The sequence below is a fragment of the Oreochromis aureus genome, linkage group 7 (assembly GCF_013358895.1).
Source record: "Oreochromis aureus strain Israel breed Guangdong linkage group 7, ZZ_aureus, whole genome shotgun sequence".
Lineage (NCBI taxonomy): Eukaryota > Metazoa > Chordata > Actinopteri > Cichliformes > Cichlidae > Oreochromis > Oreochromis aureus.
Genome location: NC_052948.1, coordinates 14,074,230 through 14,095,913, shown reverse-complemented (window position 1 = coordinate 14,095,913; position 21,684 = coordinate 14,074,230). Strand labels below are relative to the sequence as shown.

Here is a 21,684-nt window from a genome sequence, read left to right as displayed (position 1 = left end):
GATCAAGGAATGACTCAGCCATATATGAAATGAGCATCTTTATTGTCATACAGTAAAAAAACAACAAAAAAAACCCACTGCTTTTGAACACATTTATATATATATATAAAAAAGACATTTTAAACATGCAGACAATTTCTGAACGTGGAGACTCAGTAACAATGAATAAACAGCATATAAAACACGTCTTTTTAAGACTCCGGCTGTTTTATAGTTCACTTCTTTCTCATCTGTGTTTGTTTTTGTTTAGTGCAGCCCTTCTTGGTTTTAGTCTCAGTTTCTTCCAGTGAAGCTAGCTTTTTCTTAAGCTTTGCATCCACAGCAGGACCCCTCCAGTTCCCGCTGGAGCGTGGCTGACTCCTCCGCTGCCCTCTTAAAACTGAGGTCGATGGTCCTTCCTGCTGAACGCGGTGATCGCCCATCAGTGACTCGTTCCGGTCCCAGACCAGCACAGTTATACCTGGGGAGTGAGCAGGACGGCGCTTTAGTGGGAAGTAAATAAAAACCATGGCTGTTAATAATGTGCAGTACTTGTCCGAGTGCTCACCCATGCCAGATCCAATTGCGTCGCCCATTGGGTTGAATTTGTTGATCTGTAAAAGCAGAAGCCACGATCTTAAAATAATGAAAGTTCTAGTTCTCGATGTTTACAATGAAATGATACTCACAGATTTGATCCCTGAAGCAGTGGGATCGTACAGCTGACACACGAGCTCTGCTGTGTTGGAGTCAAAGATGTCAATGGTCCTCAGGTCGCCAGCGCAGAAGCGATCGTCGGGGTAACGGCCGGCCACAATTAGATCATACATAGGGTGCCATGTGGCCTACAGCACAATTAAAGCAGAAAAATCTGTTGTCACAAATTATATGAAAATGTTAACATCTCTCCAACAAATTCTTATACCATATATTGATGGCAAACGCCTATAGACATTTGGCTCTTTCAAATTTATAATTTGACTTTTGCTGAAATATTTGCAAACTGGAGCATTTTTTTTTAAACTTTTATTTATATTTTAATGGTAGAAAATGTGTGTCTGCAGGGGATATATTGGTCTCAGAAGCGGCTCAGTTTATGCACGTAAAAAAAAAAAATGCTGCAGTCTATCACCATGATGTCATGTTGTGGTCCACAACAGCCCCGACTATACAAAATGCAATCTGTATTCATCTAAAAGATCAAAATATTTATCAAAAAGATCAGCAACCCGTGATTAAAGCAGTATTTGGTTTTCATGCTCTTTGTACTTCAACCCATCCATCCACCTATCATTCTTCTGCTTAGAACTATATTAATATAATAAATCCCAATAACAATAAATTGCTAAAGCTTCTGGAAAAGCCTTCCCAAAGCCCTGACCTCAACCCTATTGAAAATCTGTGCAGTGTGCTTTAAAGCCGGGTCTGTTGCAGGAAACTAACTGATTTAAATCAACTCTGCCAGTTCCTGCAAGAAGAGTGGTCAAATATCCAGCCAGAATATTAGTGCAGGTGTGTGTATACTTTTGATCCTGTGTAGAAAATCTATAATAAACTACTTGTGCACCCAATTCTTGTTTGTTAAAGAATTAAAGATGTATGTTGTACAATAATTCCAACCTGCAAAAAGAACAGTTTAAGCCTAAAGACAGGAACCAAACCTTGATGGGTGTGAGGTGCTGAAACTGCCTGTGCGGGTGCTGGATGATGTGCTGAGGCTTCGACCAATCAGAAGATGAGTAGACGCGGATCTCGTCGTGCTGATCTGTGGTGAGCAGCTTGGAGCAGTCCAAAGGGTTGAAATAGGCTGTGAGGAGATACGAAAATCTTTGTCAAGAGGTCTTGCAGATCTTTTAGGTTTAGAACTTAAAAATCTATCAAAGAAATGAATTAAAGACAATTAGAAAACTGATTGTTTCTTTTTTTTTTTTTAAAGTAGTAAGCATGAGAGGTTTTTCTATGAGGAAGTGCTACCTGAGTTGACGGCTTTCTCGTGAGGCATTTCGTAGAGGAAGCTTTTCTTGTCCTTGATGTTCCTCAAGTCCCAGAGCTTTACTGTGTGGTCAACTGAGGCCGTCACCAGCAACCAGTCGCATCGGGAGTTGAACTCTGCGTGGGTCACTTTGGCTTTGTGCAATTTGTCACTGAAAATCTGAAACATTAAAACAGAGCAAATCAATTAACATTAAATTGCCACAGAGGAGGTTTTGGATGTAGCAAAGGAAGACTTGCACAATAGGAGTGGTATGGAAGCAGATGATTGGCTTGGGCGACCCCTAAAGGGAAGGGCCGAAAGAAAAAGTGCTCTGTGTTAAATAAGAACTATAACTGATCCTTTAATTTATAAAAAAAACAGTGGAAGTCCTCATTAAGAAAGAGGCACACACCTTTTGGCCATCCAAACCCAGAAGTAAAAGCTGCCCCGCATTGTCTCCTGTCACGAGCATCTGCCGGCTTACAGACACGTCAACGCAGCAGTACCAGAAACTATGAAAGAAAAGAGCTACATATAAGAACATACAAAATAATGTATTCCATAAATCATAGCTTTAATTCAAAATAGGATGTAATATACTATGTGACACTTGAACAAGAGATAACATTATATACGCACAATGCTCTCAGCTACCTGTGTTTTCTCATTTACCTCTACTGATGTCTACCCATGCAGATAGTCATGCTTTTTGAAATCTGCCTACAAAGAGATTGAGTCTGACACTGGAAACTATGGAGATGAATTTAACTTCATTTATTTTTTTTAATGAATTAAAGAGAATGGTTTTTGCAGGACATGACCCAGTTACTCTTCACCTGAATCTACAGATTGTAGAAGCAGTCTCTACTGAAGTAATTAGAACCATTTTTCCAAAATCGTGACAGTAGTTAAATTTGGAGCATGGTGTCTCTTCTCTTTGGTCCTAGTCTTTTAAAGGGAAGAAGAAAGGTGGAGGTGTGCTCTCTAAGACGGGAACATGGGCAAAGGAAGAACACACTGAAATACTGGTGAAGATCTGGATCACCTTCTATTAGATGGCCTGTTATGGGCCTTGGTCGAGGATGCGCCCTCCAGTGTCCTACTAGATTTCAAATAGCATTCATTTTTCGTATTATAGCCCTGACAAATTTTATTTCATAAAATAGGAATAGAAATACGAAACCTTTTTAATGCTATTAAAACAATGTGGCAGCAGGAGTCCTGCAGACACAGTAGAGGGAAATGAAAAAATTTTCCATTTTTCATAATGCCGAGCATCAGTCTTCTTTGGGAGTTTCTCACCAAACATTGTGGTGATCGTGGCCGCAGTCTTGAGTTCTGGACAAAACGGTGGGTGCGCGGCCCTCAAAACTCTGTGCGGTCAGTGTGCCCTCGCCAGAGGCCACATAGACTCTAGAAAGGTCCGTGGGGCAAAACTTCATCCCTCCGATAAAGTCTCCTGCTCCGTTCTACACACACAAATACAAATGTAGGCCTGTCACCAGGCAGCAGTTATGACTACAACTACCACACAGATGTTCACACCAGCACCCAACAAGTTCCCTTGAGAGATCTCTGAACTCTCTGTAAGAAGACTGATGCTAGACTAACCCCTAACGCTTTTTTATTTTAGTGCACAGAAGAAAAAAAAGTGGACACTCCAGTCTTACTTCAGTGTTTCTGTGCTGGCAAACACTGTTAGCGTTGTCCCACTGAAATCCCGAAGTGCTGTCGTACCCCCCATAGATGAGGTGAACAGCTGAGTGGGATTTAAGTGGTTAAACTTCATGTCTGTCACTGAGTCTCCAGCCCCCATCTAACCAGAGAGCCAACAACAGTGTTTCATTAAGTACAGCTACATCGCACCGCTCTGAAATTCACCACAGCCTGAAGAAGCATCTGACCTCTGTTAAAATCAGTTTGCCGAATGTCTTTTTAATCAATCGAAAGAACAAATCAAAACCATTAAACAGGAACTCACCCCTTGAATAAAGGTCTTCTTGGCAGGCGCCTCAAAGTCCCACAGATAAATGTCTCCACCCTTGGACCCCACAGCCAGAGTAGTAGGATGTGTCGGATGCCACTCAAGACAGGTGATCCTGCGGTCGAAGGGGCTGCTGCCACCGTGGAAATGATAGGATGACAGAGAGCGAACGAAAGGCTCCTGGAGACACTGGAGAGACAAAAGAGCTAGATTCACACCTGCACTGAATAAATCCAGTAAGAGGAAACGAGAGGTAACAGATGGACTATGACTTGTGAACTTACACATGTCCCTGGATTAGAATTTTTTTTTTTTTTTTTTTTTTTTTTTTTTAATTACTATTGGAACAGTGTGTATGTATTTTGGGCAGCACTGGGGCCAGCACCACATTAGGCTCTCTTACCTGTCTCATCTGTGAGTGCAAACTCTGGCCCAGAGTGCTCTTGTAGATATAGTGCAGTATGCTCCCGTCCCAACCTCTCTTCTGAACTCCTGCAGACTTGAGAGCAGTCCCTAGAAGACACACGAACCCATTCAAGTGTCACAAAGACAGTGCTGTCACTGGACTGACGGTGTTTTCAGAGCCTCATACCTGATTTTGACGTTTCGCCATTTTTTTTGTCTCGTAGTTTTCTGGAGAGAGTTGGACTGGAGACCCCCTCAGGTGTTTTCTTCACTTTATTCTTTGATCCAGCTGCAGCTGACTTCGTGGGCTTGCTTTTCATTTCTTCCTTGTAAACACACACACAAAGCAACAGTTACTCGTCACAAAGCGGACGATTGTGCACCTGTCTGCACCTCTAATGTTCATATTGCTGCTTACCTGCGATGTTCAGTGCTTTAACGCTGCAGTTTAACAGCAAGAACGTCTCTGTTTGCATAACACGACAGTACACGTGACTATGTGCTGAAAAATGTCTGTTTTGTAACTTGTGTCTGTTAAAGCTGGTGAACGGTGGGTGGCACTGTAGATCCACCATGAAAACTTGTGCACCATGTTTGGAGTTCAAACAACTCAAACTGCAAAGTAAGGTAACGGCAACGAAATGCTCACAGAAGATTGCGATAAATAAATAAAAAATGTCACGTTATGTCAATGTCATGTTAAATTATTAAACTAAATAATTTTCATAAAATATTTAACAATTGTGTAAAACAAAGAAAGGATTTACATTTCTCTGGTAGCAGACATCAAGGACTATTTATGAAGATGAAGAATGAAAGTGGCTGAAACAAGTTTGTAAATTATATTTTATATTCTACTGCATTTGCCAACTTTTTTTTTTTTTTTTTTTTTTTTTTTTGAGGCGTAAGAGGCTCGGAAGTAAAGGCGGAAACACGTGCTTGCCGTTGCCAGATCCCATTGGTTGCTTCGGGTCCGTTTTGAAAAAGTCGCTGATTTGAGGTTTTGAGGCGGAGGGAAGATTCAAAACTAGATAAACAGAAACGGTGAAACCAGCACTGGCACCACGCTACGATGACGAGACATCTGTAAGTACACGTTTATGTTCTATATGTCGCTGGTAGGCTGTATTGTTTATGCGTTTTACACTATCGCGAAATGGCGAACTTAAGTTTAAGGAGTTACGAGCGGACGTTGACTCTCTGGTTTACCGTTAGCAGGGGGCTAATTAGCCGTCTAGCAAGTGGCTTTGTTAAACCATCACATAGTCATTAATGGCTAACGCTTACGCTTCTGTTTGAATTGTGAATGACTTTGTATTTATTTACTTTTACAGGAAGGGTAAAACCCCCCGCAGGCCTCCTCCAAAAAAACCCTCCAGCAACCAGACGGACCCAGTTGGGGTGAGTGTCCCTGAATTCTTAAAGAAGGTCAACTCGGCAAACAGTACAAATGTGAATCTCATAGATTCCAGTGGGTGGAAGAGAAAACATTCCAGTGAGGGAGTGTTTGAACCTAGAGTGGAGTAATTTACTGACAGAGTGAAAATTCTTCTGGACACTTTCTCGTCAACCTGACTGTGAGCCCACAGTTTCGCTCTGCAGCCATCAGTTTTCTTCCTCAAAGGCAACAGATTTAAACTTTTTGATCTGGAAGAGTTTTATTGAGAGGCGTGCCACCTGACTGCCATCTAACTGAGGTTTTAAACTTGAAGATAGCAGGTTTTACTGCTATGATGTATGGTTTGGAGACATTGGCACTGACAAAAAAGATGGGAGGCAGTGCTGGAGTTGGCACTTGGCAGAGTTATAGATGTTAAGATTTTCATTGAGAGTGACCAGAATGGCCAAGAATAGAAATGAGTACATCAGACTGACAGCTCAGGTTGAGCTGTTTGGAGGCAAGGAGAAGATCCATGGATGAAATGAATGAAGACATGCAAAAGATGTGAGGTGTGACATAGTTGATGCTGGGTGATGACAGGGTGAGATGGAGGTAGATGATCTGCTGTGGTGATCCCTAAAGTGAGTAACAGAAAGAAGAAGTTTGTGCAATAAAAGTTTCGATTGCTATCTCGCCTCAGTTTTTTGGGCCAACCAAAATTCCCCCTTTTTTTTTTTCTTAAAAAAAAAAAAAAGCAACAGTTTAAAGACCTTGTCTGTGAATAACAAGACTGCTCAGTTTCTTAAGAAAAGTATCTTTAGAAGTTTCACCAAGTGGCAATAAGCTGAAACAAATGGTAGCAATAATCCTACTGCATCCAAGAATGTCAAAGTCTGTTTGGTGTTTTGTTTTTTTTGTTTTTTTAATCGTTTATCAGATATTCTTGGGCAAATTAAATATCTTTGCAGTAATAACAAGCTCAAAATGTATGGTTAGAGCTTGTTTTAATGTGTGTCATTTTGTTCTTCAGGTATACTGCCGTGTGCGACCCCTGGGTGCTGAGGATGAGGAATGCTGCATTGAGGTGATCAGCAGTACCACCATCCAGATGCACACCCCGGAGGGCTTCAAAACAAACCGCAATGGCGAATACAAAGAGGTAAGAAATCAGATAAGTTAGGAGTAGTTATTGATTAAAGGTAGAGAGAGTGTGTGTTTCTGTTATTGTCAGGAAAAGCTGCATAAAGACTGAAACCAACAATAACTGAATCCAGTCATAAATATTGTTTGCATCGTTGGAAATTTCGTAGCTTACTCCTGTGTCATAAAACTCTACAACTGTTAAAAACAAATTATTCCATGTTTGTTTTTTCCCTCCATTGATAGAGTGCCAGGACTGGGCCTGTTTTGCCCTGATGCTTGTCTGTGTAATTTTACATGAGATGTAGTGATGTTGGACAGGTGGGGGCACACTTCGCAGTGTGTTGTGACTTTTGCTATCACCTCTCATAGCTACAAATGCCTTGAAGACCACCTTTTTTTTTTTTTAGTTTTTTTGTTCCACACCACTAGGTGTGTCTATGGCTGTATCCCAATTCAGGGTCTGCAGCCTTAAAGTACGCAGCCTTAACGACCATGATACTATCCGCTGGAAAAGTTTCATACAGCATTGTTTGACAGAAATGAAGGAGAACATATTTTGTTCATTTGTTTCTACATGAGCTTTGTGTGATTTGATATGTATCTGAGGCTGAGACCACAGGATTGTAAAACATGATTGTTGGCACTCATATCTGTACTGAACAGTCATTTTAAGATTAGCTAGTAAATAACAATTAGCTAATGTTGTTCATGAGACTAAAGTCATCTCACTTTGGTAATGTAAATATAATATGGCCAATATTATAGTTATTATATTAATCATTATTAGTTATTACAGCAGTGAACTTGAACTCTGTGTCAAATACTGAGCTTCAGTAAAGATTCAAGTTGCAGTTATTTATATTTCCTATCACCTTAAATCTTCACTCAAAGACAAGCATCTTTGACAGGTTATATATAGATGTATTATATATAAGAGACAAATATTGTTCTTTCAGTATGTTGGCATTACTAAATTTGGCTCAGTGCTTACATATATGTATAAAAAGAAAATGTACGAGCTGTGATAACTGTTTCTGATAAAATGAAGAGTAGACAGATATATAAAATATTCCTTTATTGGGTGAGAAAATCAGACCATGTCATAACTGCTTTGATATCTATTCTGTATGACTTAGAGCAGGGGTCCCCAATCTCAGTCCACGAGGGCCGGTGTCCCTGCAGGTTTTAGATCTCACCCTGGGTCAACACACCTGAATCACATGATTAGCTCATTACCAGGCCTCTGGAGAACTTCAAGACATGTTGAGGAGGTAATTTATCCATTTAAATCAGCTGTGATGGATCAAGGACACATCTAAAACCTGCAGGGACACCGGCCCTCGTGGACTGAGATTGGGGACCCCTGACTTAGAGCCTTAAACAGGCTGACTTCTGCTAAATGGGTCAAACTGGGCAGAAAGTATACAAACACATAACATCCTTATAGAATATGATGTAACACTATAGATCAACTTACCTCAGAATATATAAAGCATATAAACAATGACAGCAATATGATGCAACAAACACAGCAGTACTACTAATCCAAAATACTCAAAGCTTCATAGAACTGAAACAAACATTTATTTTTAGCTCCATTCTGCTGCTGATACATACTTTAGGTTTCTGAATATTAAACTTGTTTCGGTCTTTCATTGTGTTTAACTTGAAGGCCCTGAGTACTTTCTCCCACACTGAAAACACTGGAATGATAAAATTATTTGAACATTACCTACTAAGACTGATTCAGGACAGACAATTAGTTATGTTAAACTTTCCTAGCAGTCCTTCACAAACAGGGAACAGTCTGTCTATTCTCTCCATCTGTCAGCTGCTGCTGGCTCTTCCTCCTCCTCTTCCTCACACACTGCTGAGTTTGTCCTGGTGGATCATCAGGGGTGCAAAGCCTCACAGATGATGTGCAGCAGTGGGTCCCTCAGTCTGTCCTCACTCTGGACACTTGCAGTTGTCACACATGGAAATCAAATGTGTGATAAGCTGCAGGATTCAAACACAAGTGTAACTTATAAATACATGTTCATACTTTTATTCCACAATCAGAGAGAAAGAAAAAGAGAGAGAGTGCAGGACAGACAGACAGGTGACAGTCTCAGGTGTATACACTGCTACAAAACAGCACAAGAGAAGGAGAAATTAAGTGTTTGTGTTATTGCGAGTGCTAAACAAGAAGAGTTCCCAGATGGTACAGTGGACACATGTGTGACTCCTGTGATTAAAGCATCTTTCTTTCAGCTTAACGAGTGAACCGTCAGCTCGTTCAAACACACATTAAAGTCCGTTTGGCTCGACACCACCGAACAGAGGCAGCAATATAACATAGCTAACATTAACAGTGCAGTGAATCCTGCTTGTGCCATGATATTCAGGACTGCAAACCGAGCAGCATCACTGACTTTCAGCTTGTTGTGTTTGTGGATATATGACTGACTTTAATTATCCATAAAATCATCACATTCTCTGTAAGATTAAGGTCAACCATTGAACGGCGTATATGTTATAAAGTGCACATAAATAAGTGACATAATATTCACTATTTACTTTTAAAAGTTTACTCTTCGGCCGCCCCTCTTCCGTCGTTTTTTTTTTCTCGGCAAAATTATCCACACCCACCGCCGCGCTATGAAGTCTGGGATATGTTGGGCCGTGGAGGATACACGGACCCATCCTTAAAATTCAGGGAAATGAAGGACGCATTTGAGGGCCGCATTTCGAGCAGCCTTTGAATTGGGACAGCCTTCGTCGCATCGCTGTGACGTAATCGGCCTTAAAATGCAGCCTTTAAGGCTGCAGAGCCTGAATTGGGAAACAGCCAACATATCTGTTTCCCACCATCATGTGCAGTTACCTGAAAGAGCTGTGAGAATGCAAAAGTATGAAGCAGTCAGTCTTAACCATGCTAGCTAGCTACCCAGATTGACTTATTTGCCATCATGTATAAAAATCAATCCCTTCTTATTCAGTCCACATCATTTTGCTGCATCTCCATATCCCAAATATAGTCTGTTATAATTTCGTATAATATCAATATGTGTTAAATTGTACAATGCATTGTTTATGGAGTTACAGAACTTTTGTAGATGTGGGGAACAAGGTGTTCTCAGACCAGATTAGATGATATCCTTAAAGAGTGGAGATTAGGCATTGAGAAGGAGCTATGAATAGAACTACTCATCCTCTGTAACAAATGAGCATAGCTGAAGTGGTTTGTCTAGCCTTGTAGAAAGCTTCATTTCAGGCGTATCCCCAGAAATGATGAAGAATTTAGAAAGTACAAGAGAAAAAATAATGCATGGTTGATTTTAGTCTTCCAGAACAAGCAAAGCACGCATACGTATGTTTATTTTTTTATTTATGTATTTATTTTTTTGTAATCCCTTTTGGTTCACAGACACAGTACTCCTTCAAAAAAGTCTTTGGAGTTTCAGTGTCACAGATGGAGCTTTTTGAGCATGTGGCGAAACCTCTTGTTGATGACCTCATCCATGGAAAAAATGGTAAAAGCAAAGGCCACATCAGTAATATGCAATGATTATTTTAAAGTACAGTAACATTTTAAAGTACAGTGACCTGTTTCCCTTCTTAGCAGCTGCATTTTAACCTACTTGGGAGCAAAAGGCACTTTAGCCTTGAGTTCATTATTGGCAGCTGATTTCCTCTCTGTTTGTCAGGTCTGCTTTTCACGTACGGGGTGACAGGAAGTGGAAAGACTTTCACCATGACAGGCTCTCCAGGCCAGGGTGGACTTCTGCCTCGCTCCCTTGACATGATTTTCAACAGTATAGGTCCTTACCAGGCCAAGAGATATGTAAGAAAATGGCACATAAAAATGGTTAATTATGTTTGGCACCAGAATAACTGAGTAATTTGCTTATTTATTAATTTAATTTCCTTTTTTCTCTTTGTTCAGGTATTTAAGACTGATGAGAAAAATGGTATGGAGATTCAGACTGAAGTAGATGCTTTGTTGGAGCGCCAACGGCGGGATAACAACTTCTCTGTTCCTAAAACACCCTCCACCAGGTAAAGGCCCATTTTATGGTATTTAATTATGGATGTGAAATGTAAGTTCACATTACTGAGAAAGATGTGGTGGAATCTCAGCAATCCAAAAATCTACATCCCATGGTGAGATGTGCCTACCGAACTTACTTAGAGCTTTGTTGCTAAAGACCAACTACAAAAATTCTGCAAAACTCCAAATCCCAATATCACATGAAATTATGCATCACAGCCTAGCAGGTGGGATGTGTTAGTCTGTTCAAATTTGACAATGAAGACATGGCGTACAGTCCTGCATTTCAACTGTGTAAAAGTCATGGATGACAAGAATTATCAACACATTTTTGCTCTTATACTTCATTTACTTTGTACAACTAAATAATCTGTCTTTTAAACTGATGTTCTATAGCCTGACACAGATTTGGATTTTATTAGACCCATTTTATCCATCCAGTGGAATGGCAAGACCCATTACACAGCAACTTGCAATAAGCTAAAGTACATGAAACATACATCGTAAAAATCATCATTGTCTGTGAAGTAGGACTTTGACTTATTCAGTTAACTTCCGGTTACCTGAATAAGTCAGTCCTAGGTTTATTAACTATTGCAGAGTAACTTGTGCTGCTACTGCTGTGAAGAAGATCATGTTCAAAATTAGAGATCAAAATCAAATTGCCACCTAGTGGCCAATCAATTCAAGAGTCTCTTACCCTTTAGGAAGAATCAGCGCTGTAAAATTGATAAGACTTTATTTCTGTGTCACTGTTTTGCCTGACTAGTGATGTTAGGATAAGTGAATCTAGTTAACAGAAAGATATTCTGGGTTTGTTAAGCTTGCATTGTGGCACAGGCCTGGGTTCTGAGTATAGTGGGATGTTGGTTTTAATGTGCAACTTTCTACTTTGATTTTTAGGCTAAAGGCTGATCCTGAAATTGCTGACATGATTAAGCCAGAGGAGGCCTCTAAATTAGATGGTGTGGATGACGACAGCAGCTACAGCGTCTTCGTCTCCTACGTAGAAATCTACAACAACTACATCTATGATCTCCTGGAGGAAACTCAGGAAGATGCAATCAAGCCAAAGTGAGTTAAGAAAATATAAAGCAAAAGGAACACAATTCATGTGTACAGTATGTATGTGGATCATGTTGTATCTCTTTACAGTAATAGAGTAAAATATTAGGTGTAGTTCAGTGTATTTTCTATGGCAGATTAGCCAGGAGACAAAACTCTTGTCTTTTCTTTTTACTAGGTGGAATGGTGGAGGCACACCAGTGCGCCAGAACACTGAGTTGATGTATGTGACCAGTGAATATTTGTAGCAGCCTGATTTTTAGCTGAACTTCTGCTGTTGCATACAAATGTGCAAAAAAAAAAAGAAAAAAAGTAACCTGTCAGTGTTGGAGACATTTCCTAAGTTTCACAGATGTTTTTGCTGTCATAAAAATGAATTTTGATGATTTGACTGATTACTTTTTTTTTTTTTTTTTTTGTTAAATAACAGCACACTGACTATATTTTTGGGATGATTGGTGTGCAAAATTTGGAGCTTCTCTTGTTTTTGAGCTCAAGTTATCAGTTATTTTGTCCACAAAGTAATTGAATTGATCATTAAAATAATCAGCTGTAGTCCAAAATTCAGAGTTATGTCATGATGAAACAATGAGTCATGCAAAAAGTATAAATCTGGGAGCACAGTCAGTGGTAAAAAATATGTATTTAGGACACATTCATTCTGAACCACGCACAACCATGTGTAACAGAGCTGCTGATGGGAGGTAATGTCTCCAGTGTTGATGAGTGTTACTTTAGCCTTGAAAATCCTTATATTCCCCCTGCTGCTTTTGGTCTTTGTTATGGCAACGCTGAATGTTCTTGCATCTGTTTGTGACGCTTTTTGACTATAACTGGTTATTTTCTGTGGCTGGAAACAACCAGCATTAATGTCTTCGACTCCCTGCAATGCTTGGTATGCAACATTGTGCAGATTGAAGGAAAAGCAGTTCCCTAATATGATTATTTTCTAAATGCAGACCACCTCAGTCTAAAATCCTCAGAGAGGATCAGAATCACATCATGTATGTGGCCGGTTGTCTGGAGGTTGAAGTCAAATCTGCCGAGGAGGCTTTTCAAGTGTTCTGGAGAGGTGAGTTGTTCTCATATAAATGTAAAGAAAAAATAAAGTACACTGCAGTGATGATCGTAGATGTGACTGACCTGGAATTGCTGCCCTCTGGGGTCGGCTCTGGCCAGGAAATGACCTCAGTTAATCTTCTCTCTGAGCAGGTTGTTGAGGAATGTGAATGCTCAGTATGAGTTTTGTCTGAAATAGTTTGGCTTTAAAATTGTGCATGAAAATGTCTGGAAAGAAATGTGGTTTTAGAAATGGCCTCTGTGTTTTTTCTAGGTCAAAAAAAGAGGAAGGTTGCGAACACTCGGCTGAACAGAGAGTCCAGTCGCTCCCACAGTGTGTTCATTATTAAACTGGCTCAGGCGCCTCTTGATGCAGATGGTGACAATGTTCTCCAGGTCAGCTGAAAGTTGAACCAAATTTCCCCACACCAGAGCCATGTTGGTAACATACTTGGATAAACCATAATTGACAAATATTTTTCTTCTTAATTTGATTGTCAGGATAAGAACCAGATAAGTGTTAGTCAGCTGTGCCTGGTGGACTTGGCAGGAAGTGAGCGAACTGGCAGGACAGGGGCGGAAGGCACTCGTATACGTGAAGCAGGTTTGTTAATGTTTAAATCCTTATTTTGGACATGTTCGGTAAACTTGAAGCAGAATTGCTTAAAGTTTCGAATGCAGTGGTGACCTTTAATTAGATAATGCTCCACAATAATGGACATAAAAGTGGCTGCTGATTTGTTATGAGTTACAATTTAGTCAATTTAGCCAAAAGTGTCCTAAAACTTCTTTTTACTCCAGAAGAATATGCTTAAACTAGTTATACTTTACAAAACAAGATATAGGAAAAAAAAAAAAAACACACGTATGTCTGTTAACAGATTACCTGAGTGGTAGTAGTCGTCACTTTCTTTTATTCATATATGACTTATTTATGTAGCATACAAGGGCTGTCTCCTGCTGGCCTTCTGTTAAGACAAGTCCGTTGTTTATATACAAGCCTATGGACTTGCGTTTAATTGGGGTTTATTTGAGCTTTAACCACTTTTTGCCTTTCAGGTAACATAAATCAGTCTTTGCTAAATCTGAGGACATGCATCGAGATACTTCGAGAAAACCAAATGTGTGGCACAAACAAGGTATGTGCTGCCAAACTGAAGATGGACTCGGATTGCATTTCCTGATAAAATATGTAGGTAATGGACATTTTTCTCTTACAGATGGTCCCCTATCGAGACTCCAAAATAACCCACCTGTTTAAAAACTACTTCGATGGAGAGGGGAAAGTTAGAATGGTTGTCTGTGTCAATCCCAAGACTGATGACTATGAGGAAACCTTGGTAACTTCACCCCGCCTTCTTACTTTGTCTTTTTAATTACCCCCTTTCTTTTTTTCTTCTTTTTTTTTTCCTGACATATAACACATGCTCTGTTTGTGCAGCTGGTTATGCGGTTTGCAGAGATGACCCAAGAAGTGGAAGTGGCCAGGCCAGTGGACAGACCAATCTGTGGCTTTACTCCAGGCCGTCGTCATAGAAACCAGGCATTCAAAGACGAGCTGTCTCGCAGATTGGAAGAACGTGGTGGCCCCATAGATCCTGGTATGTGTGTGAAACACCCTGTTAATCAAATGATTAGCCTAATTGTAAGAACACTCAACCTTTTAACAAGAGCAACACCAAGTGTATAATAAGGGGTTTTCCACTTCTGCTAATTGTTGTTATATTCACTAATCACACTGGACACATTTTTGTGTGCTTCTAAATTTAGATAAAACCAAGGTTAAGCTGGATGGCATTACCGTGACCTCCAGTAACACTGAGGAATCTTGGGAGTAATTTTTGACCAGAATATGTCCTTTTTTGCACATATTAAACAAATATGTAGGACTGGTTTCTTGGATTTGTGCAATAGCTCTAAAATCAAAGAGATTAGTTCATGCATTTATGACTATGACTCTTGTAATTCATTATCTACTTGTCCCAAAAGCTCCCTGAAAAGCCTTCAGTTGATCCAGAACTCTGCAGCGAGAGTGCCAACAGCATCTCAGAAGAGGGTGCATTTGTTTTTGTGGAACCAGCTCCCAGTTTGAATTTGAGACACCCTCTTTCTGCTTTTAAGATTAGGCTTAAAACTTTCTTATAGTTTGGTGTGGATCAGATGACCATAAACCGTCCCTTAATTATGCTGCTTGGTTATGCTGCAATAGGCCTAGGCTGCTGTAAACTTCCCATTATGCACTGAGCAATCTTCTTCACTTACCTCTTTTCACTCTCTTCCACAGCACGTCTTTTATGCTGTCTCCCTCCACTCATTCCTATTCCTATTAAATGGAAGTTTTCCTTTCCACTGTCATCAGTTGCTTGTGAATTGTGTCTTAAACAGTCAGAAATGTCAGGATAATGTATCATTTTTCTAAAATTACAACAATGATTTAGATGATACTTCAAAATATGAGCCCAAATTAGATGGCTGCACAGTGGCAAGTCTTGCTTTTAGAAGGGCTTTTCATTTTATCATCTCAAGGAGAATTGTAGTTGGGGGTGGCTGTAGCTCAGGGGGAAGAGCAGACCATCTGCTAATCGGAATGCTGGTGATTCGAACCCTGGCTGCTTCAGTATCCATGCCAAATATCCTTGGGCAATATACGAACCCCACTCTGCTCAATAATGCATCCATTGGAGTATGCTTGTGTGTGACTGTTAGATAGAAAACCATTGCATAGAAATTAATGTGTTTGAATGGGTGAATAAAGCGCTTTGAGTCCTCATAGTACAAAACCGCTATATAAGAAACAGTCCATTTACCGTGGTTAAATTTAGCAACATTTAATGTATTATTCAGCCTTGTATTCACACTTTTAGAAAACTCTGACAACTTACTGTGTGTAAAGGTTTAATTTGATTTTAATTTGAAGATGAGTAAATGCATATAATTACAGTTTATTTTCCAAGAAGTTCTTTGGAAACAAAACATGCAAATTAACAGACAAGCTAAACTCTTGCAAACATAATTTCCATCAAAATTAAACAGAATTAATCTGAACTACTTCTGTGTCAGTGTTTTAACAGTGGGGTATTGTGTGTGATGATTATTAAAAAGTACACAATTGCTTTAAGGACATGTGATTCTTTGTCTTCTGTAGACATGCCTGCTGCTGCAAACCCTCTGATCCTCAGTCTCCCATCTCTACCCTCCTGCGAGCTGACTGACCCACACGATGACATCACCCTGCCCAGGTTGATTGAAGCCCTGAAGAACAGGCAGAGGATCAAGCAGATGCTGATTGAAGACTGCAGTAAAACAGGTGTCTGTTCTCATTTTAGCTCACCTGATACTTTTTGGCTTTGAAGGATCAGTTTTGGAATAGTTTTCTTTCTCTTGGCTCACATTTCTCTTGATGTTATTTCAGCCAACATGATCAAGTCTGTGCTTCAGGAACTGGATACCGGCCTAATTTCCAAAGACAACTTTATTCAGGAACAAAACGGCAAACTGTTAGAGAAAGACAGAATCATCCAAGGCAACAAAGCAGAGATTGAACGTTTAGAGAAGAAATCAAAGATGCAAGAACACAAGGTGGGAGTGAATGGATTAATTCACGCTGCAGATTTGAAGGTTGTCACTTTTTTCTTTTCTTATGTCTCACATGTCTCTGTTTCAGATTGACATCCTGCAGAAAACAACTAAAATCTTTGAAGATGACAAGCGCTCGCTGCAGCATGAGCTGGGAACCAGAGAGCAGAGGCTGCAGAGGGAGCTGTCAGAGAAGAGACGCATGGAGCAGCGCCTGCATGGCGTGATCTCGGACACCCAGTTCAAGTGGGAGAAAGAATGTGTGAGTTTCAAATATCTTTTTTTTTCCTTTTATTCAACAATATATAGATTTTCAATAAAGACCACAAACAATAAAGAGACCTACTTTGGTAGTAAGATCTAAATTTTACACACATTTCAGTTTTGCAAACAGCACTTGTTGGTCATTGTTTTAGTTTTTATAGTGGAAGCTAATTTGTCTTATTCACGCAACTTGGATAATATTGCATTTGAACATTTTGCAATATCCTCACTGTGCAGGAGAGACGTGTTAATGCACTGCAGCTTGAGATGCAAAATAAGCTGTGGGTGAAAGACGAAAAGCTGAAGCAGCTCAAGGCCATCGTGACAGAGAGCAAGACTCCAGGTCGCCCTGAACCTCCACCCCGTCAGACGCAGCCACAGCCACAGCCTCTACCACAGCATCAGCCCCGTTCTCAGCGACCCTCCAAAGAGGACCACCTACCACCAAAGAGATCAGCCTCACCCTCACCTGTCCCTGTATGTTGTGCTTAAAAACCTTAATGATGAATGTTTTTAAGGGAGTTGAATGGTATTCTGCCCATTCAAAGTTAAATTCTGCTGCACTCGTCTCTCTTAATCTACTAACATCACTAATCCCAGTGCCACAGCAGCAGGCAGGTTATCACAAACACCTCATGCATATGATCATGTAGTCCTTCAGCAGTTAACTACCACTGTGAAACTGAGGAAATTACATTTCTGGTGAATGTGTAAAAGAGTTATTTTGATGCTGTAGATTTCTCAGTAGGTTAGTCTAAATTGATTGGTCTGAATCTATAGTTTTAAAAATCAAAGATAATAAATTTACAACAAATAAGTAAAACTGTAAAATAAATTATGTTGCAGATAAATTTCCATCAACTCACAGATAATTGTAGCTCAGCTTTGGTAAATATACATTTCAGTGTTCGTGTTTTTCACCAGGTATGGTTTAAAACATGAACTTTGTACTTTATACAGTGTACTTTACTTAAATTCATAAAGTGGTTGCTGTATTTGATTACATTAGACTGTAAATGTGTCCCGTTCCTATAACATCTAATTTTTGCATGTCTAACTGTGACCGTTTAGTCTTTCCATTTCACTCTCCAGTGCCCAGTCGATTCCCCTCACGTCAGTCCAAAGCCAGAGTCACAGTCAGGCAGTGCTGCTAGCAATGAGGAGGATGAGATGAACCCAAGGCCCGTCTGCCCCGTCCCCAGCAGAAGTACCTTTTTGTCTGCGGCTAGATCTGCACGTGAGGAACAGGCAGCTCAGGACAGCATGCAGGATTACAGTTCCCCTAGTACACCCACAAGAACACTCACAAGACCCCAGGCTTCAACGGGCACTTCAGTCAGCCTGGCCAGGAGGAGAGCTGTGTGCTTGAGCAGAGTGGATGAGAGAGACTGCTTCCCTTCCCCTTCGTTTCATGTAGACCTAATTGAAAGAAGTTACAGGGTCAGTGAGTTAGCTAAAGGCAGCAGCATGAGGTTGTGACGTGTCAGGACTTTGGTTCCTACAAGTTTAGGGTGTGGGGTATCCCGCCCCCCAAAATGTATAAGTTTCATGATTTCTTTTGTCAAGCTTCATAATGCTTTGTCAAGTTCTGTGTTTTTGTTCACGTTTTCCCATTGATCTGTTCAGACGACAACACCAGTACGCCCGCTGCACCGTCGTTCCCGCTCTGCTGGTGGGGAGAAGTGGGTGGACCACAAGCCATCGTCAAGCATGGACTTGGGCACAGTTTTGCAGCCGGTCATCCCCAACGCCATCCAGGTGTCTGCACCCAGCGAGAAGGCTCTGTCCAAGTGTGACAGATACGTACTAACGCACCAAGAAGTTGCCTCCGACGGCGAGATACAGACCAAACTTATAAAGGTCAAGTATGCAGCACAGCATATTACTGACATTCAGAATGATATATTTGGTTGCACTTCCTTACTCACGCAGACATTACATTTATATTAGCAAGTTTTCAGCAAACCAGCAGCATATTTGCCAACTTGAGTTTGAGTCCGTTTGGTTTTGTAGCTGTTTGTTTGACACTTTGCTCGAATAAGTTTGTCAGTTTTAAGAAGTGAATTTAAATAATTGCATGATTGTAGTAGCGTGCATGCTTATCCTTAGAAAGGAAACTCTTGTGATGGTTAAATTACTGATCACAAGAAGGGCTTCGCACTGTATTAAATATTAAATAATAACAAAGTTATCTAATGGTGGTTCTCTTTGTTTTGTTTTTTTTCCTTTAGGGCGAGGTCATCAAAACAAGAGGAGGCGGGCAAGCTGTCCAGTTCACTGACATTGAGACACTGAAACAGGAGCTCACTACAGTCCCAAGGTAATAACTTGTAACCTTAACCGAATGTTTAACCAAGGGCTTGTACAGGTGCTTGAAATCCTTAAACGCTTGAATTTTAATATTGTCTTTTCAAGGTTTGAAAAGTGGTTAAATTTCAGATATGTTGCTTGAAACTGCTTGTAACTGCATTTCATTCACCACAAATAACTATCGGAACAGTTTTCTTATTTTCTTAAAATGAGTTGCAATGTGTAAAAGCAAAATTTCTCTGCCTTGCACCTCTGCATGTCAATCTGTTTCAATGTGTGTATTAATAATTTATAATATTACAGACAGCATGTAGTTAAACATCTTACAGTTAGTTTTATTGGGAATAAATAAAAAAAACCCTATTTTTTTTGTGTCATATAGGAAATGAGCATCAATATCTGATGAGAAGACTTATTAAATTGGGCTTACTGTGTATTATTTTTGTGGTGTTTGGTGCAGTTTTCTTCTTTTATGGGGACGTGTTTTTATTTTTTTTATTTTATTTTTTTCTCAACAGGAGATGAATATCTCTAACAAGTTGATTTATTCACATTTGTACATCTTAATTTTTAAGTGAAATGTGCGTTTTGAGTTTATACACTTTATATATATAAGGCAAACTTTTCCTTTTGCAGTATTTTTGTGTAGTACGTTTTTCTATGTTTTAACAAAAGGGGAACAAAGGCATTTAAACTTGGTGGTTGGTGTTATTATTTCCATTCTTGAATGTTATAATCGATGTGTTGCTGAGGTTTAACTATATTTCACTCTGTAATAACAGGATAACATAAAACTGGGGTTTGCTTTCTGTGCTGGCCTTGTTCTAGAGTCTGTCTTTGACTGAGATCAACTTGACAGCTCAGTTGAGGAAAGACGTCCCTTATTCTATGTAATTCATAACAGCAGGACACAGCATCGGACATTTTGATTATCATATTTCACTACTGTTGTCAGTTTTGAATCCATTTTAAAAAAATAACAACAATAATAATAATAATAATGATAATAATAATATTGTTAATAATTTTACATACATACCTAACGTGCTTCCTGAGTCTTACATTTTCTTAAGTTGTTAAATATGATTCCAAACTGCTGAAGATGTACTCTTGTTTTTACATATCGTTCTCTAAAGGCGGAAGAGAAAGTCTTCAGAAGGCATGTCAGCCAGTGGAGATGGAGCTTTGACTGATGTGGAGACGAGGGTAAGCTGATTTAAAAAATTCTCCTTCTAGTATCAGAATCGAGGCTGAGCTATTCAGAGCACTTGTAAACAGATTTAGGTCCTAATTTTGTCCCTCTTCTCAGTGCTCTGTGGCTGTGGAGATGAGGGCTGGATCAAACATGGGACCTGGATATGAGCATCATGCAGTCACCAAGTAAGCTGTCAACTTTCTGCCTCTGAGTAAAGTGTTGTTTTCACCAGAATACATAACTACAGATTCTGATTTACTCGGTTTTCTTTTACAGGCGCAGAAAACCCTAAAAGCTCCTGACAGATCAACAGTGACCACTCCCCTTTATCCTCACCTGGCTGTTGTGCAATAGTCTGACCTCTGTTTTTATATTTAGTTCTAGTGATGATATTTAAATGCTTTCCATCTTTTTATATAAATATGCAGAAGAGTGTATACATAGGTCACCAAAGCTTGTTGTGTAAAATAACTATCTATTTACTCAGATATATGCATCTTTAGTTACTGTGGCTCTACAGCTAAAAAAAATTCTGTTTGCACATATGTTACTCTGCACACGAGTTATTATAAACCTCCACAGTAATGAATTTTGTCTTCTGCATACAATTTGTCTGATTTTGGTGAATTAAACTGAGCTTCAAGTTTGGAAAAAGTGTATTTGTCTACATTTTACACCTTTATCACTTTTCTTCACTGAAAAAAAATGCAATAGTGTGGTTGTTGAATTTGCATATAAGGATTTCACATATCCAGGTTGATTAATTTCAATTTTCCATCTAAACATAATTTAGTCTTTTAATGTTCACATATTAATGATGTTCAGTCTATTAGATTAGAGCATATGTTCCGCTGCCCCTTAGGTGCTATAAATGCCAAAGATATGGGCACATCAGTTTGCAAATGGGAAAACAGGTGCCCCAAGTGTGGAGGTGAACACAGATATGAGGAATGTGGGGATAGTGTACAGGATAAATGCAGTAACTGTGGGGGGCAGCAAGGGGTAAGTTATGGGGTTGTGAAGTCAGAAGCCCATGGAGGTCAAACAAGGTAAAGAAGCTCACAACGTAAGTTACACAGAGGCTGTCAAGAGGGAACAGAAGGCAAAGGACGAAATAGGAAAGGTTCAACCGATGTCAACATCAGATTTAGTACAGACACATGGAACTCGTACAGGACTGACAGTGGAGAAGATGATTTTGTTTATTGCCGATGTTATAAATTGCATAGATCAAGTGAGACACAAAACACAGAAAAATAAAATAATTGTGAAAGGAGCAGAGAGATTTTTTTGGCATTAAAGATATATCTTGGGA

The 21,684-nt window shown here is 39.7% G+C and overlaps 2 protein-coding genes and 1 non-coding gene across 11 annotated transcripts; 2 read left to right on the top strand and 1 right to left on the bottom strand.

Moving 5' to 3' along the window:
- Window positions 1–21: 21 nt before the first annotated feature.
- Window positions 22–5,189, bottom strand: ddb2 (damage-specific DNA binding protein 2). Of its 5 annotated transcripts, none has more exons than XM_039614999.1 (12): window positions 5,111–5,189; window positions 4,762–4,809; window positions 4,531–4,669; window positions 4,342–4,451; window positions 3,936–4,127; window positions 3,257–3,423; window positions 2,367–2,466; window positions 1,954–2,131; window positions 1,641–1,786; window positions 669–824; window positions 548–593; window positions 22–460 (listed from the first exon to the last, which is right to left on the bottom strand). In XM_039614999.1, the coding sequence occupies exons 3-12, from the start codon at window positions 4,661–4,663 to the stop codon at window positions 216–218; spliced, it is 1,473 nt and encodes a 490-aa protein (XP_039470933.1). In that variant the 5' UTR covers window positions 4,664–4,669; window positions 4,762–4,809; window positions 5,111–5,189; the 3' UTR covers window positions 22–215. The 5 variants fall into 5 exon arrangements, with proteins under 5 accessions (XP_039470933.1, XP_039470934.1, XP_031603341.1 ...); XM_039615000.1 differs by having other exon boundaries at window positions 4,531–4,665; window positions 5,111–5,128; XM_031747481.2 differs by lacking the exons at window positions 3,257–3,423; window positions 5,111–5,189 and adding an exon at window positions 3,625–3,770 and having other exon boundaries at window positions 4,531–4,665; window positions 4,762–4,913.
- Window positions 5,190–5,245: 56 nt separating this feature from the next.
- Window positions 5,246–21,023, top strand: LOC116326210 (kinesin-like protein KIF23). 5 transcript variants are annotated; one of them, XM_039614991.1, is made up of 24 exons: window positions 5,246–5,429; window positions 5,678–5,744; window positions 6,755–6,883; window positions 10,277–10,382; window positions 10,557–10,693; window positions 10,796–10,908; window positions 11,804–11,974; window positions 12,144–12,188; window positions 12,925–13,037; window positions 13,299–13,420; window positions 13,526–13,628; window positions 14,084–14,163; window positions 14,245–14,364; window positions 14,466–14,625; window positions 16,170–16,331; window positions 16,437–16,603; window positions 16,689–16,862; window positions 17,102–17,341; window positions 17,957–18,304; window positions 18,491–18,724; window positions 19,096–19,184; window positions 20,311–20,380; window positions 20,484–20,554; window positions 20,646–21,023. In XM_039614991.1, the coding sequence occupies exons 1-24, from the start codon at window positions 5,416–5,418 to the stop codon at window positions 20,659–20,661; spliced, it is 3,051 nt and encodes a 1,016-aa protein (XP_039470925.1). In that variant the 5' UTR covers window positions 5,246–5,415; the 3' UTR covers window positions 20,662–21,023. The 5 variants fall into 5 exon arrangements, with proteins under 5 accessions (XP_039470925.1, XP_039470924.1, XP_039470926.1 ...); XM_039614990.1 differs by having other exon boundaries at window positions 17,936–18,304; XM_039614992.1 differs by lacking the exon at window positions 12,144–12,188 and having other exon boundaries at window positions 17,936–18,304.
- On the top strand, window positions 13,080–13,177 carry LOC116326298. The gene has a single exon (XR_004199909.1). It is a non-coding gene; the product is annotated as a Z30 small nucleolar RNA (small nucleolar RNA).
- Window positions 21,024–21,684: the final 661 nt, after the last annotated feature.

Excerpts from the sequence above, each read along its gene's own strand:
- LOC116326210 (XM_039614990.1), top strand. Across the intron at positions 12,189-12,924 it reads CGCCAGAACACTGAGTTGAT|ACCACCTCAGTCTAAAATCC; the intron begins GTATGTGACCAG and ends TTCTAAATGCAG. Across the intron at positions 16,332-16,436 it reads TGAAGACTGCAGTAAAACAG|CCAACATGATCAAGTCTGTG; the intron begins GTGTCTGTTCTC and ends ATGTTATTTCAG.
- ddb2 (XM_031747480.2), bottom strand. The coding sequence starts at position 4,819 with ATGCAAACAGAGACGTTCTTGCTGTTAAACTGCAGCGTTAAAGCACTG. Across the intron at positions 4,666-4,761 it reads TAAAGCACTGAACATCGCAG|AAATGAAAAGCAAGCCCACG; the intron begins GTAAGCAGCAAT and ends TTTACAAGGAAG. Across the intron at positions 461-547 it reads CGCAATTGGATCTGGCATGG|GTATAACTGTGCTGGTCTGG; the intron begins GTGAGCACTCGG and ends CTCACTCCCCAG.